This window comes from Cygnus atratus, chromosome 3 (genome assembly GCF_013377495.2).
Source record: "Cygnus atratus isolate AKBS03 ecotype Queensland, Australia chromosome 3, CAtr_DNAZoo_HiC_assembly, whole genome shotgun sequence".
Classification (NCBI taxonomy): domain Eukaryota; kingdom Metazoa; phylum Chordata; class Aves; order Anseriformes; family Anatidae; genus Cygnus; species Cygnus atratus.
Genome location: NC_066364.1, coordinates 59,573,880 through 59,586,751, shown reverse-complemented (window position 1 = coordinate 59,586,751; position 12,872 = coordinate 59,573,880). Strand labels below are relative to the sequence as shown.

Genomic DNA, 12,872 nt, shown 5'->3' with positions numbered 1-12,872 from the left:
TGTGTCGCTTATGACATTTGTGTGTATTTAACAGGTGTACTGAAACTAATGCAAAAAAAAGAAATGATGCATATGCTTTATACCAGTTTAATCAAAATGAATCTATTAAGCCAAGTTGACATGTACCTGTTCCTTCAGTTAACCTGAGACAAGTTTTTGTGTAGACGAGCCCACAGCAGAGAGATCCTCTTCGTGAAGTGATGTGAAGTTTGCTTTGTGCACAGTCAGCTTCAGTTAGTTTGATTATTATAAGCGTTGACTCGTAATACAAAAAGTCTTCCAAATAAATACTAAGGTTTTTTTTTCATTTAGGGTAAAGAATCATGGGCGCATATTCAGGAGGGAAAGGAGCAGTATTTTTATCTAAATGTAAAGAGATCCTGTTTTATGCTATGACAATTAATGTGATGATCATTTTTCCTTTCAGGCTGATATTATGGACATCAATGAAATTTTCAAAGACTTAGGAATGATGATTCATGAGCAAGGTGATGTGATAGGTAAGTCCAACTCAAATATTCTCTGAAGAGTTGTTTGTCTCTGGGGAGCAGCAGTGTTGTATATTCTTTTGCTGGAAAAATTCCTGTAATGTGAAAGTTAATGCTAAAGCAAATCAGGTGCAACCTAATCATGGGTAGAGTGGCTGAAGTGATGGGGGATCCACTTTAAAAAGTGTCTTTAAAACATAGTTTAAATGCATGTTTAATTATGTCTTTTTATAGGTGTATAAAAAGTGTTCAGTTTTTGTAATTGTATGTTCATGAAATTAGAGTTTGTGGAGGGAATTTTAGTGTGGTGACTAGTGATATAAGTATGCAGATTCAGCAAAAATTTCTGCTTTACCCTCCAGGCAGACATGCTTATTCTTTTAAATAAATGTGATTGTAAAATTTGTTTTCTGAGTTTGCTGCTAAGCCGTGCTGTTTTCTAAACCCAGAATACATTTGCTGGGCTCTTTCTGTCACCTTACTCCATATTATGTTCAAGATCCCCTCAGATTTTTCCATGGGGAAAAACAAAAATGCATCAGTGTGATAGGATATCATATTCTATTCATGCCTCTTGGGGAGTTGTGTGTGTTTTTCCTCTGACTTCATAGGTCTTTTTTTTAATTTGAGCAGAGGGTAGAAGTCAGTAGCAAGTTGGATGACAGAAAAGTACTGAGAGAAAGTTTCTCTTCTGGTAGGTTTCCAAGTCTCAGCCCAGCTTCTAGAACAGGGGACTCTTACTGAGATGAATTCAACCTGGGCGTTTCAGAAATGAACTCAGGCATAAGTATAAGAAAGGCCAACTTCCATAATGCCTGGTATAAAACTTTGGATATTGAAGAAATCGACATTTGGGGGGGGGGATGGAGGCAGCTGTCACATGTGCTCTCATGTTTATTTCAGCATTCCAAACCTTTGACTGGGATATGACTAACAAAAATTTGAAATCTTTTCTTTTAAAATACAGACAGCATAGAAGCCAATGTGGAAAATGCAGATGTACATGTGCAACAAGCAAACCAGCAGCTGTCAAGAGCAGCAAACTACCAGGTAATGTCAATACCAACTGCTAGTTCTGTGTGACTGTCCTTTCTCAATAGTCAAGACTTAAACTTAATTTTGCAGTTCAGAATTTGATTTTCATTTTCCTCAAAGCTCTCCTGAAGGTGTGTGTTAGACTATGATGGCATCATAGTCAGATGATTCTTCATTTCAGAAGTCAGTGACCTCTGAAAGTTATGGGTTTCCTGTGAAATTAGCTAGGTTGTTTCAGAGCACCTGGAATTTTACTGTTATTTAAAAAAAAAAAAAAAAGCAAACAAAATCCTTTAACAACTCAAGAAGGAAAAAGTTACTTTGTGTAGGGAATGAGTCTCTAAAGGTCAATGGAGGAGTGGGGACATCCTCTGAAGAGGCTGCCAGCTAGCCTTAATTTTTGCTGTATAAAATCTTCTTGAAGCTGTGTGTGTCCTGATTCTGTTAATTGCTATGGTGATGCTACAAAAAGCATTTCAAACTCTCAAACTTTTTTTGAAAAGCCCCTTTGAAAAGACCTTTTAATGTGACTTCTTTCTAACATTTTTGGCACTTGTTACTAATAAGATTATTTCTAATAAATCTTCCCTCTTTAGTCAAAGTTAGTCCTTAGATGATTTTATTATTATTAATAATCCTCTTGTGTGTTAGCAGTAGCTAGGACAGTACATTGACAAAATGTCTGACGGATTGCTTGCAGATCTCAGTGGGAGAAAGAAGGGATGGACACATCCTTGAACTGTATTCCAGGTGGCAGTAATTGGCACAATGCATCACTGTGTGTGACTGGTGGCTATTCTGATAATGACAAAATTCAAAAAGAAAAAAAAAATCGTAGCAGTCAAAATTTTCAATGGAAGGTGTTAGCTTTGGGATTGAAATTGAAAATGAAAAACTTTGTGCTAATTTTTCTTGAAGAGGAAAGGATGAACTCCTTTTGACCTGAAAGGAAGGTTATCAAGGCTTTTGACAAGCTTCTGTCACATGTGCCTTGCAGCAGAGACCAAACACTCAGGAGAATTGGCTTGTGTTTGAAAGGATTGTGTAGTAAGCTTGGGATTTGAACGTTTCTTTGCTTGAAAGCTCAGCCTTGTTCCAAGACTCTGAAAAACCACTTGCAGCTATCTCTATGCTCTGACCCCCTCAAGGAACTGGAAGAGGCTTAGGCATGCTGGTGGGGAATAGGCTGCACGTGGTTAGTACCCTCACAACTCACGTTTGTGCTTGGGTGAGGTCTGCAGCACCCATCTGCCATGTGAGGTGTGTGCACAGAGCAGTGCTGGTGGGACAAAACTGGGCTTGTCTCCTCTCTTTCTTTCCCTTTTTATTGCTTCTGCTTTAGTACTTGTAGAAATGATCATTAAGTGTACAAGGAAATAAGATCTCCATGTCTTTATTTCACTACCTTAACTAAGTAGTGTTACAGGGAAAAATGCTTTACTTCAGTGCAGTGTTGGTAGGAGGTGGTCTCTAGGATGAAAAAGAAACTAGGAGTGTAAGAGTTGTAGGGAGAGAAACTGGCAGCAGATGATAAAAGAAGGGGACCCTAGCAAAGGGCTGAGTTCTAACACGTTAGATCATTAAACAACTGAGGGGAAGAAATCTTAGGCTGGCAATGGGGGAAGTGGTAGCAACATAGCGAGACTAGCAGAAGAGAACAGATAGCTAAGACAAGAAACTTAGTAGTCTGTGTGGTGCTGGGCAGAGAACTGGCTACTCCAGTGAAAAACTGACATAGGTGTAGTTCTGCAGGAAAAACAACAAAAAAGCAGACCTGAAGCTCTGCTAAAAAGAAAGAGCAGAGCCTGGCTCTGCTTCTGGAGCTGTGACCTAGAATCCTAAGATCTGTTATCATCCCTTGGCTACTAGCAAAAGCCTGCAAAACCCACTAGTAAAGTATACTAATTTATTTCTTGCTGCTTCAGATAAAGAATAACCTACTCCTGGTCCTGGTTGCTCTGGAATCTCAAGCTACAGGCCTGTGTGGGAAATGAAAGTTTTGACAGAAAGTTTTGGATGTGCCTAAAACTTACTCTATATTGTAATGACATCTCTATAGCTGAGTGTCTTACTCATGTCTTTTTTTTGAGCAATTTGAACCTAAGAAACTTTACAAAAACAACTTTTAAATAACTGTGAATAGATGCAAAGTCAATCTTGTGGAAGTCTAAAACTGCAGTCCTTTGTCCCCTTCTGTATATACATTTATACTCTTTAAATATTTTTTTATAGAAGGCCATTTCTGCCTCCTACTGTGCAGATGGATTGTCCGTTTTCCTCTGTACAAGGCCACCTGTTTTCACACATTTTCTTTCCCAAGTGTTAGACAATGAACATTTATAATTATAAGTTACTGCATTCTCTTTCCTTAGTTTGTTACTTATGCCAGAAAACACTATAGAAATCATTTTGTTGAATAATACAGCTATAAAAGTGCATGGATAAATTAACTATTTTTTTCTTGAACGACTTTATATGATTTGTTTGTAGCAGCAGGACCATAAAAACATTTGAGTTGTTTTCTAATACTGTAGTGCAGTTTTCAATCAACTTTCTTTTCTCTATTTACAGCAAAGGTCTCGAAAGAAGATGTGCATCCTCATTAGTGTACTTGCTATTGGAGCATTGATTCTTGGAATCATCCTATGGCTTTCTCTAAAATAAGTCTCTGGAGAAAGTGTTGTAATTGATATTTAAGTTATGAAAGGAAATTTCTACAGTCATGGTTTGCTGATTGTGAAGCTAAGTAAAATAATGGTTCTTCTGTACTTCATCACACTTATTTTTTTATAAGACTTTGTTTTAACCCGAGAAGTAATGTTCTCAGTCCTACTGTCGGTATAACTACCTGCCCTCTGGATGTGAGTGCTGTCTTACCAGTAAAACCAGTCAGCGCCATAAACTGTTCCGTTAACTTAAAAACCTCGTAAGGTTTAAGAGGTTAATCAAAATCCTGGTAACTTGTATTGAAGGAAGGTAGGGGAGGAGTGGATTATCTCTGAGATATTGCTAAATGTTGCTGCCAAAACGAACTCCTGAACTGTTGCTTGAGGCAACAAATTCACAACTCAGAATTTAGTTTTAAGCTAGTAATGTCTTTCTTTTTTTTCTGTTCCATCTCACCTACCTGCCCATTTGATATGGGTGGTTCAAAAACAAAATGTGGGTTGCTGAAGTTGGTGTGATCTCCCTTTTCAACTGAAGCCTTCAAATTAAGCCTTCAGTTTGCCTCTAACCTTTCAGATGCTTCATATATCTCTGTATTCAGCATTAAGTATGGTTATGCCTGGAAGCCTCCTGCAAAGGTAGGTAGGGTGGATGATGTAATTCTTTGGATTTCTTGTTTCAGTTTTCACATTAAAAATAAAGTTTTATGTGCATACGCCTGATATCTTTGCATCTGAAGTGTGTATCAATGAGCTTGGCTAGATGAAAATAAGTTCTAGTCTGTGAATTCTTTAATTTACTGGGAAGAATAGAAATTCCCAGCTTCCTAACTGCACTTGAATGTTACTGTTCCGAAACTGTCAGGATTCAGTTTCCATGAACAGATCTGAAGTTGTGTGAGGTCTTCCATACAGATGAAGAAAAGATTACAAATTAAATTCCAAGTTCAATGGTCATATTTAAATATAATTTCTTAATCAGTTGAACTTACTCAAACTGCTTAAGAAGTCTGATGCTTATAGCCTTTAAAATGACCTTTTTCCTTTTGTGCCATTTTGTACTAATGTATTAAAAATGTAACTGAACACTTTTCTGCCAATTAATCTATTTGCATTTTTAATTGACATTGATGAACTAATCTGAAAAGTGTACAGATGAAAAAATCGATTTGTATTTTATAAAGTTCTTGTACACTCGACCGATAGAGAATGCACTGTTTACATAGTGAACTATGAAATGTTGTTTGGGAACAATCTAATTGTAAGCATAAATGGACTTCGGAATTGTAACTGTGCAACCAAAATAAAGGTCTTTTAAAGAGTACGTTTTTCTAGTAGCTCCTCTTTTCAGAATCTGTCTTTACAAGCACAGCTATTGTCTTCAATGTTATCTCTTGACAACTCGAGAGAATTCCAGCTCTTCTGCTGTTGCTGTGATACTCTTCACATAGAAATAGAAATGGATCTTGCCTCCCCACCTCTGTGACCCCAGCATTAGAAGGAAAGGATGCTTGCTCTGTGTGGCTGCTGACATAGGTGTTAAGTTATCCTTTGGCACAGCATGAAGCTTTTGAGGGACAGGAATCCATAGTATGGGAAGAAGACTTGTGCTGCTGTACTTGGATCCCAAAAGCAAGGGAGGAAAAATAAGTCTTGTGGACCTGCGTGGTTATGGTCCACATTAATGTGGAAAACACCTCTGAGACTGAAAGAGGAACTGAATTTTCATGTAAGCTGCAGTATGGACACGTGTGTTGTGGTCCTAGCTGCTGTGTTCGTGTGGCTGCCTTTGTGTTGAGAGTGAGACGAGGACTCTACCTACCTTTGTTGAATAACCATCAGATACAGTTTGGGGCACTGGCAGCCATGGCAATGCTAGCACTAGTAGTGCTAATGCCTTTCTTTGGTTCCAGGCTCCACTAGTCTGAACTAGAAGAGCAGTCAGCACTTTGAATAGCTTCGTACTAGTGAACTAAAACTGACTTTGGAAGTTTCTTGGCCTTAATGTTTAACAGCCTTTATGCTATTACAAACAGCCGCAGAGAAGAATAGCCTGATCCTACTTGCCCAGGACCCAGGAGATCCTTTCCTCTATTGCAAAATGTGATGCTTCTGTCAGTGACTGTTTGAACCCACTGACATACTTGGGGAGGAAATGCAGCACTTCAGCAGCAGTTCTTCAGCTCTGACTCCTGGCAGATCTGGTCACATCTTGCAAATTGTGTTTATCCAGCAGTGAGTGACTGGGAAGCAGAATAGACAGTGCTTAAGGTTTCACCCAGTAGGAGCCAGTCAGAGTAAGACTGGGGCAGCAGTTTTGAGTAACAGAGATTCTGTGAGTTGCACAGCATTGCATTTCTCATATCCAGGCTGTGTTCTTGCTCTTCTGTTTGATTTGTCTGAATGTCTTTATTGTCATGTGCAGTTGGTGCTTTCTTTTCAGACAATCGTGCCTGATCTGTTCAGCTGCTCTCCTGTCTTTGCAGTTTAGGCACTGTCAGAGAGAAGAGAGTGCTGCTGCAAACTGCGGTGCGTGTCTTGCTTACTTCATTCAACACCTCCTACTCATAAAGACTGCTTATCGGGTTGGGGTCCCTCCCCCACATACTCCTCAAGACAAAAGCCTGCCTTTCCTGAGCTCCAGTGGAGGGGGATCGCTGGAGGCCCTTACCTCTGGAAGAGATGCAGGGCAGGCTGGACTGCTGCTGCCTCTGCTGCTGCCGTGCTGAGCCAGGCAGGAGGTAGGGGGGAAGTCAGCACCGCAGCGTTCACACACAGGCTCCTGTGTCTGTTGGAAAGAGGAGCCCACAAAGCCTTAATTGCTCATTAAGAAGTTAGGTGCTCTTAATTTTCAGTCTTCTTTAGGCAGAAAGTGTTATGGTGGCGTGTTGGTTTTTTTGTTGTTGTTGTTTTGTTTTGCTTAGCATGCCCATTTTGGGGGGCATAAATATTCATTTTTAAGCTGCTCTTAACAGAGCTCCTCTCTGTCTTTTCCCTCTTGTGCATACTTGCTCTCTTAACTATACAAAATGCAATTTCCAAGTATTTAAAAAAAGTTTTGATACCTGTTAAGAACCCAGTAAAACATCTGGATACAACATGTATGAGTCAATGTTTTTAGAACAAAGATTTTGGCTGTTCCAAATTATCCATCAATATCTGTCAGATTAGCAAGGCCAAAGAAATGCAATCAAAGCACTCTTCATTTTGCTGAAGGAACCTGGTAAGAATAGTTCCTTTGTAGTTATCTAAACCACACACCAGGGGTGCCTTTCTGTTCTTTCCTGCTTTTTTAAAGAAGTGAAAATCACAGGGGCAGACAGCTTTGTAAAGGCTTTGTGGGGGGTTTTTGGTTGTTTTGTGGCTTTCTTGTTTGTTTGTTTTCCTGCACCTTCCCCCTTGGAAATCGTTCTTGATAATCAGCAGGGTACACGATATTGCCAAACTAGTTTCATATCCAAGAGCCTTCTTAAGTCACCCTCACACCCACCGTGCATATAGTCAGCAAATGTTTGATGTCAGAGATAGGGGTGGATTTTGGGCATCCAAAATAGTTTGAAACCACGAAACAATATTTAATCTTGGGAAGAAAAGGGTCAAGAGAGAGGGCAAAGGGATAAAAGTGCATTATCTGTCAGCAGATGTTTGAAACATCAAATGGTCTTGTAGCTGATCACTGTTTGGGGCTGTTTCAAGGATTGGTTGTGCTGCTCAGAGTCGTGTTTGGAAAAGACTTGCTTTGCTTTTTTTAGTCCTGGTTGAACCTGTTGGATGCTTTCAGGAGCAGGAGGTTAGTGAGAGAGGAAAGAGCAGAGGCCTCTTGTTTTGCTGTGCATCAATTTTTGATGACTTTGTTTCTTACGATACCTGCAGTGGTAAGTGATGCTTAAGAGAATAGCATGCAGCTTTCCTTTCAGTTTGTAATTAAGTCCAAGCATCTCACGCAAAGCTGTTTTGGGGTGAGGAGTAATTATTCTCTGATGAGGTGCCCACCTGCAGAGCTGTTCTTGATGCTATTGCAATGTAAAATTGCAAGAATAAATACCTGAAACTGATCAGCTTTCAGGCATCTTTGTCCTTGTAGGTGTCTCCCTCTGACATTGCTCCTGAAGCTGCAGTAACTTCTAGAACTGAAGAATGCAGATAATAAGGCATTCGCTTAGTTCTTTGCGTGCCCTGAACACATTCAGTGATCAAGGAAGCCAAGCGTTTGCATAACAGTAAGGAACTCTACAAACCCAGAAATAACCAGAAAAAAAGTCACAGAATGTTCATTTTTGAAAGATGTGTTGTATTCCCTCAAATAGAACATCGTGAGAGCGCTAAATGATGCCATAGCTTGCTATTTATACAATTGCTAGTGTACTTTTCCCACTGGCGATTTTGAATGTCTAGGCTTGAACACAGCTGCAGTGATTTTGCTCCTGTTCCAAATATTGGAAGGTAGTAAGGGCAAGGAAAAGTATCACACTTACTGATATTTCTTAGAATACTCTGAACAGCAAATACTCAAAGTGTTTGCTCTTTAGTAAGCATGTCTCTGTCCACAAATACAGTGCTTTTCTGCTACTGCTGATATTTTTCTGATTTAAGAAAAAAAATAGATTAAAAGGCTTGTTAGCGCAAGACAATGAATCAGATTGCAGCTTTGTTTTTATTAATATAACATTTTCAAACATGCCTTGCAAAAAGAGGGGGAGAGCGGAATAAGTTGCTAGCAGCATTATTCAGTTTTCCTTCCCCCCACCCCCCTCCAATGTTTTTCAAGATTCATCCTGGACTGGTTTCTGAAGAAGTTTTCCTTTATTTAATGTTTAAGCAGAAGATATTTGCTCTTTGGCAATGCAGACTGAAGCCTGAAGAATATTCCTGTAGTAACAAGGGTGGGAAGGAGCAGGCAAACTGAATAATCCAAGAAGTCTGAATGATAATACACCTTCCTGCATTCACTCAAAAACCTGCTGAAGCTGCTATTAACTGCAATTGCCAAGCTCATGAGAGGGTTCGGCTATACTCGAGACCCATGGTGAGTGCTTCAGCTACAACTGCAGCTGCTCCTGAGTCCTGCCCACCAGCTGGACCTTTGTCTGAGAGGTGAGTGGGGACAAGCACAGCATCTCCTCTGTTCTAGGGGAGAACATTAGCCTTGTGAAGAGGGTAGTTAAATATATTCCCTACCATCTGCATCGTGCATGCTCCCACCCACTCTCACATAAGCCCGAATGTTCTCTCTGCAGAGAAAGAACTGAAAACCCCAAATTAGGTTCCTGGAAGCCAGCAAAATGAAAGAATTAGACCTCACTTTTCTTTCTCTTCAAGAACTGTCCTGCTAAGTGTCACCGAAATAGCAAGAAATATCATTGTCTGGTATGCTGCTGTTCCTTGACAGATCTTCTTCAACCAGATAAAGAATAAATGTAATCTTGGAGAATAGCCACTGTGTTGTCAGTGAGAATTAGGCTGAAGAAGCTTGGAAGATTAGAAATGCTTATTAAAAAGTAGGTTTAAGCTGCCTTTGTAAGGTGCTAAAAACAAGTTAAATCTTTTCTATTTGTTGTCATCCTCAGTTTTGATGTCTTCAGCAAATCATTCTTTATTTAAAATAATAAAAAGAGAATTTTAGATGGAGAAGACTAGAGCATTTGTCCCTGATCTGCATGATTTCTATTAGTATATAAATCTGTCTGTAACTCTCCAAGTGGAGAATTGTGAATCTTCAAGCTTTACAGGGGTTGTCTCTGCAGCAATAACCAACTATCCTTTCACACAGGTTTTTTTTTTTTTAACTACTGCAGACCCACAATGGTATCCCTAGAAAAGGGCAGGCTGGCACCACAGTGGCCAGACAGAAATACAGGGTGTAATTAATTTTCAAGTTTCAAAGCAAAAGTGGATTTTTCCTTTAAAGGATGAAATTTTATTAAATACTAGTCACTTCAAGAGGAATGGATGTGTGCCTCTCTCTATGCCTGAATGAGCTGGAACTCAGGGAAGTGTCTCTTTTGCAGCCTGGTCAGCCATCACGTGCTGGGGCAAGATATGATAGTTATTTAGGTTCTACTGATTGCAAATTGGAATACGGTTGAATGTTCGAGCGTCTGAACAATCTGAAATTACAGTGAGAAAATATACACAAAAGTCTCTTGCCAATAGTCATTCTTAATAGTTGCTTTGCAGATGGGTGTTGGAATAGCTCTTTTGAGAATCTGTGGTGCCTTGAGATGAGTGAAGAATAATTTGTTTTGTATTTCTTTCGTAGAAGTTTCTTTTGTGGTTTTGGTATCTGGGTGTTTCAATAAAAGGTGGAAATCACCATCTCCTAATTAAAAACATATTTGTAATATAAAATGTATTTTGAAATATACAGATTTACTTTCAGTTTCATATAAATTGAGGGTAGTAGATTATATGTTTAGATGTATCCAGAAAAAACAACCAAACAAAAAATATGACTTGCATAAGAAGCATAAGATTTCTTTCATTGCTTGTTGCAATAACTTTAGACAAGCAACATTTGGAAAGACGTGCTGTTTCAATATGATTTTTATAACCCTTGGTTTGGGACAGATTGTGACAGAGGGGGCAGACAATGACTGAGACCCAACTTTTCACTGTTCCCGCTTTCATCTGGAAGCCCATGAAGGTCCTGCCCATCCTGTTCTTTTTGAAAATAAGGTCAATTATGTTGACTACTCTGCAAATCCAGTAGATCAATAGTAGGAGAAAACATTTCATTCACTCAGTTTCAAAATCATTCAGTGATGGATCATTTTGACATGATCAATTCAGTAACTTCCATGAACTTCTCAACCAGTCATAGCCTTGACCTCACTGTAGGTCTTCTCAGTGAAAAAGATAATTCATTCAGTTTCTTCTGGCAGACACAGGAGTGAGGCTGTTGGTGGGATTTGTTGTTGTTGTTTGTTTTTATCCCTACAGCTCTAATTTTATGGTGGATTTGCACCTGAAACCAACAAGTGCCCAGTAAACCAAGAAATGCCTTGCAATTCCACCCTCCAGGCCTGTGTCTGTCGTTGTCCTTGCCCATTTTCTTCTGAACAATGCCAGGACAGCAGAAGTTTGACCTAAAGTTTCTCTTTTCCCCCAGATGTAAGAAATCCATAAAACCTCTAGCCGGCTGTAGATCTCTGGATTTTCAGTAGAACTTACAAACCTCATGGGTTTGGTTGTGGGTTTTTTGTTTTTTCTTTTTTTTTCTTTTTTTTTGAAAAGTGATTCATCTGTTTACACACACAGCTCTGGATGAAAGGCCAAAGGAATATTTGTTAAACCATTCACATATGCTCATAGACTAGAAGAGCTCTGAAATAAATACTGCATAAAGACCACAAGACTAAAAGAAAGTAAGAAAAATATTTGAGGGTAGGATGAAGTAGAGGAGACACAAAGGGATCATTCTATAGCTTGTACTATTGAGAAGAACAGAAATAAATACGACAACTGCAGGTCTGAGAAACTGCATGCAACTGCAGAGGACTGTACTGAAAACACTGTGCAACATTGTTCTGTGCAATAGATGGTGGCTGACTCTCACCCAATACAGATGACTCAAATTTTGAAAATTGCTCTACTATGAATAGCCTTCTAAAGCTATCCTTTTCGACAGCCAGAAAATCTATCTTTGCTCTTCTTGTTTTACCGCTCTGGGAGGAAGAAAGCAGGAGCTGCTCTGCATGTTGTGCTTCATTTGTATCCTAAGGCTTCAATAATCTGGTGAAATCATTTTAGTTATGAGTTTAGGGACATGTTCCGATCATTGAACTTTTTTTGGCTTCCCAATTATGTTGTTTTCTTGGGTGGTTGTGTTCTCAGTGAAAACATGAGGAGCACTGGAACAGGGGCAAAATATGTTTGCAAGGCTTGTAAGAAGTTAAGGGGACCAAAATAACTGCATTGTAGTGATGTCAAGAAATCTGAGATACAGAGGCATAATTCAGTCTGGCTATGCATGAGTTACCGTAAAAAAAGTATATATACCATCCTCAAAATTTAGACATTTAGCAAGTCAGATGCTTTATTAAATCAGATTCAGAATTTCAAGTGGCATAAATATATTTCATTTGAGAGCATCCCGTGACTCAGATTCAACTTGCTATCAACCAGAATCCCCCAGATCCCTTTCTGCAGGGCTGCTTTCCAGCCTGTTATCACCCAGCTTGTACCTACAGCTAGGGTTGCCCCTTCCCAGATTCAGAATGTGACTCTTGCTCTTGTTATGGCTGGTAATTGCCTAGATCTCTAATTTGTCAAGATTTTTTAAATATAATATCTGCAATACTCCTATGCTGTTCTGTTGGGATGTTTCTAGCAAAAGCCCTGCCCCAAACTGTGTTCTCTACTTGAAACATTGGCAAGACTGATTTTTGAAACATATGTTCAAAATGCCACTGCAGGTACTGAAGATGTACCACGCTTACCAGATGTGCTGCTCTTGCAAGTATTTAAGGCCTCCTTGGCATCAGTCTAGTGGCTAGGCCTTCCGAAACCTCAAATTTGGGCTGGTTGTTGATAGTTTCTCTTGAGGAAAAAGGGAGGAAGCTCCTCAGCTTGTGACCTTTCCAAAAATGTAGCAGTAATGGTTTCTATGTATGATGAAGGAAGAAGAAATGGTGACAACTTGTCCCATGTAATACCACAGTGATATGAGGATATGAAATCCTAT

General features: G+C 39.3%; 1 protein-coding gene across 2 annotated transcripts in view; it reads left to right on the top strand.

The window, feature by feature from the left end:
- STX7 (syntaxin 7) overlaps positions 1–5,513 on the top strand; it is a 31,877-nt gene extending 26,364 nt beyond the window's left edge. For both annotated transcript variants that reach the window (XM_035538536.1, XM_035538537.2), the window contains exons 8-10: positions 428–500; positions 1,456–1,538; positions 4,095–5,513. In XM_035538536.1, coding sequence (XP_035394429.1) covers positions 428–500; positions 1,456–1,538; positions 4,095–4,187 — 249 coding nt within the window. In that variant the 3' untranslated portion in view covers positions 4,188–5,513. The remainder of the gene's footprint in view (positions 1–427; positions 501–1,455; positions 1,539–4,094) is intronic.
- The last annotated feature ends 7,359 nt before the right edge of the window (positions 5,514–12,872 follow it).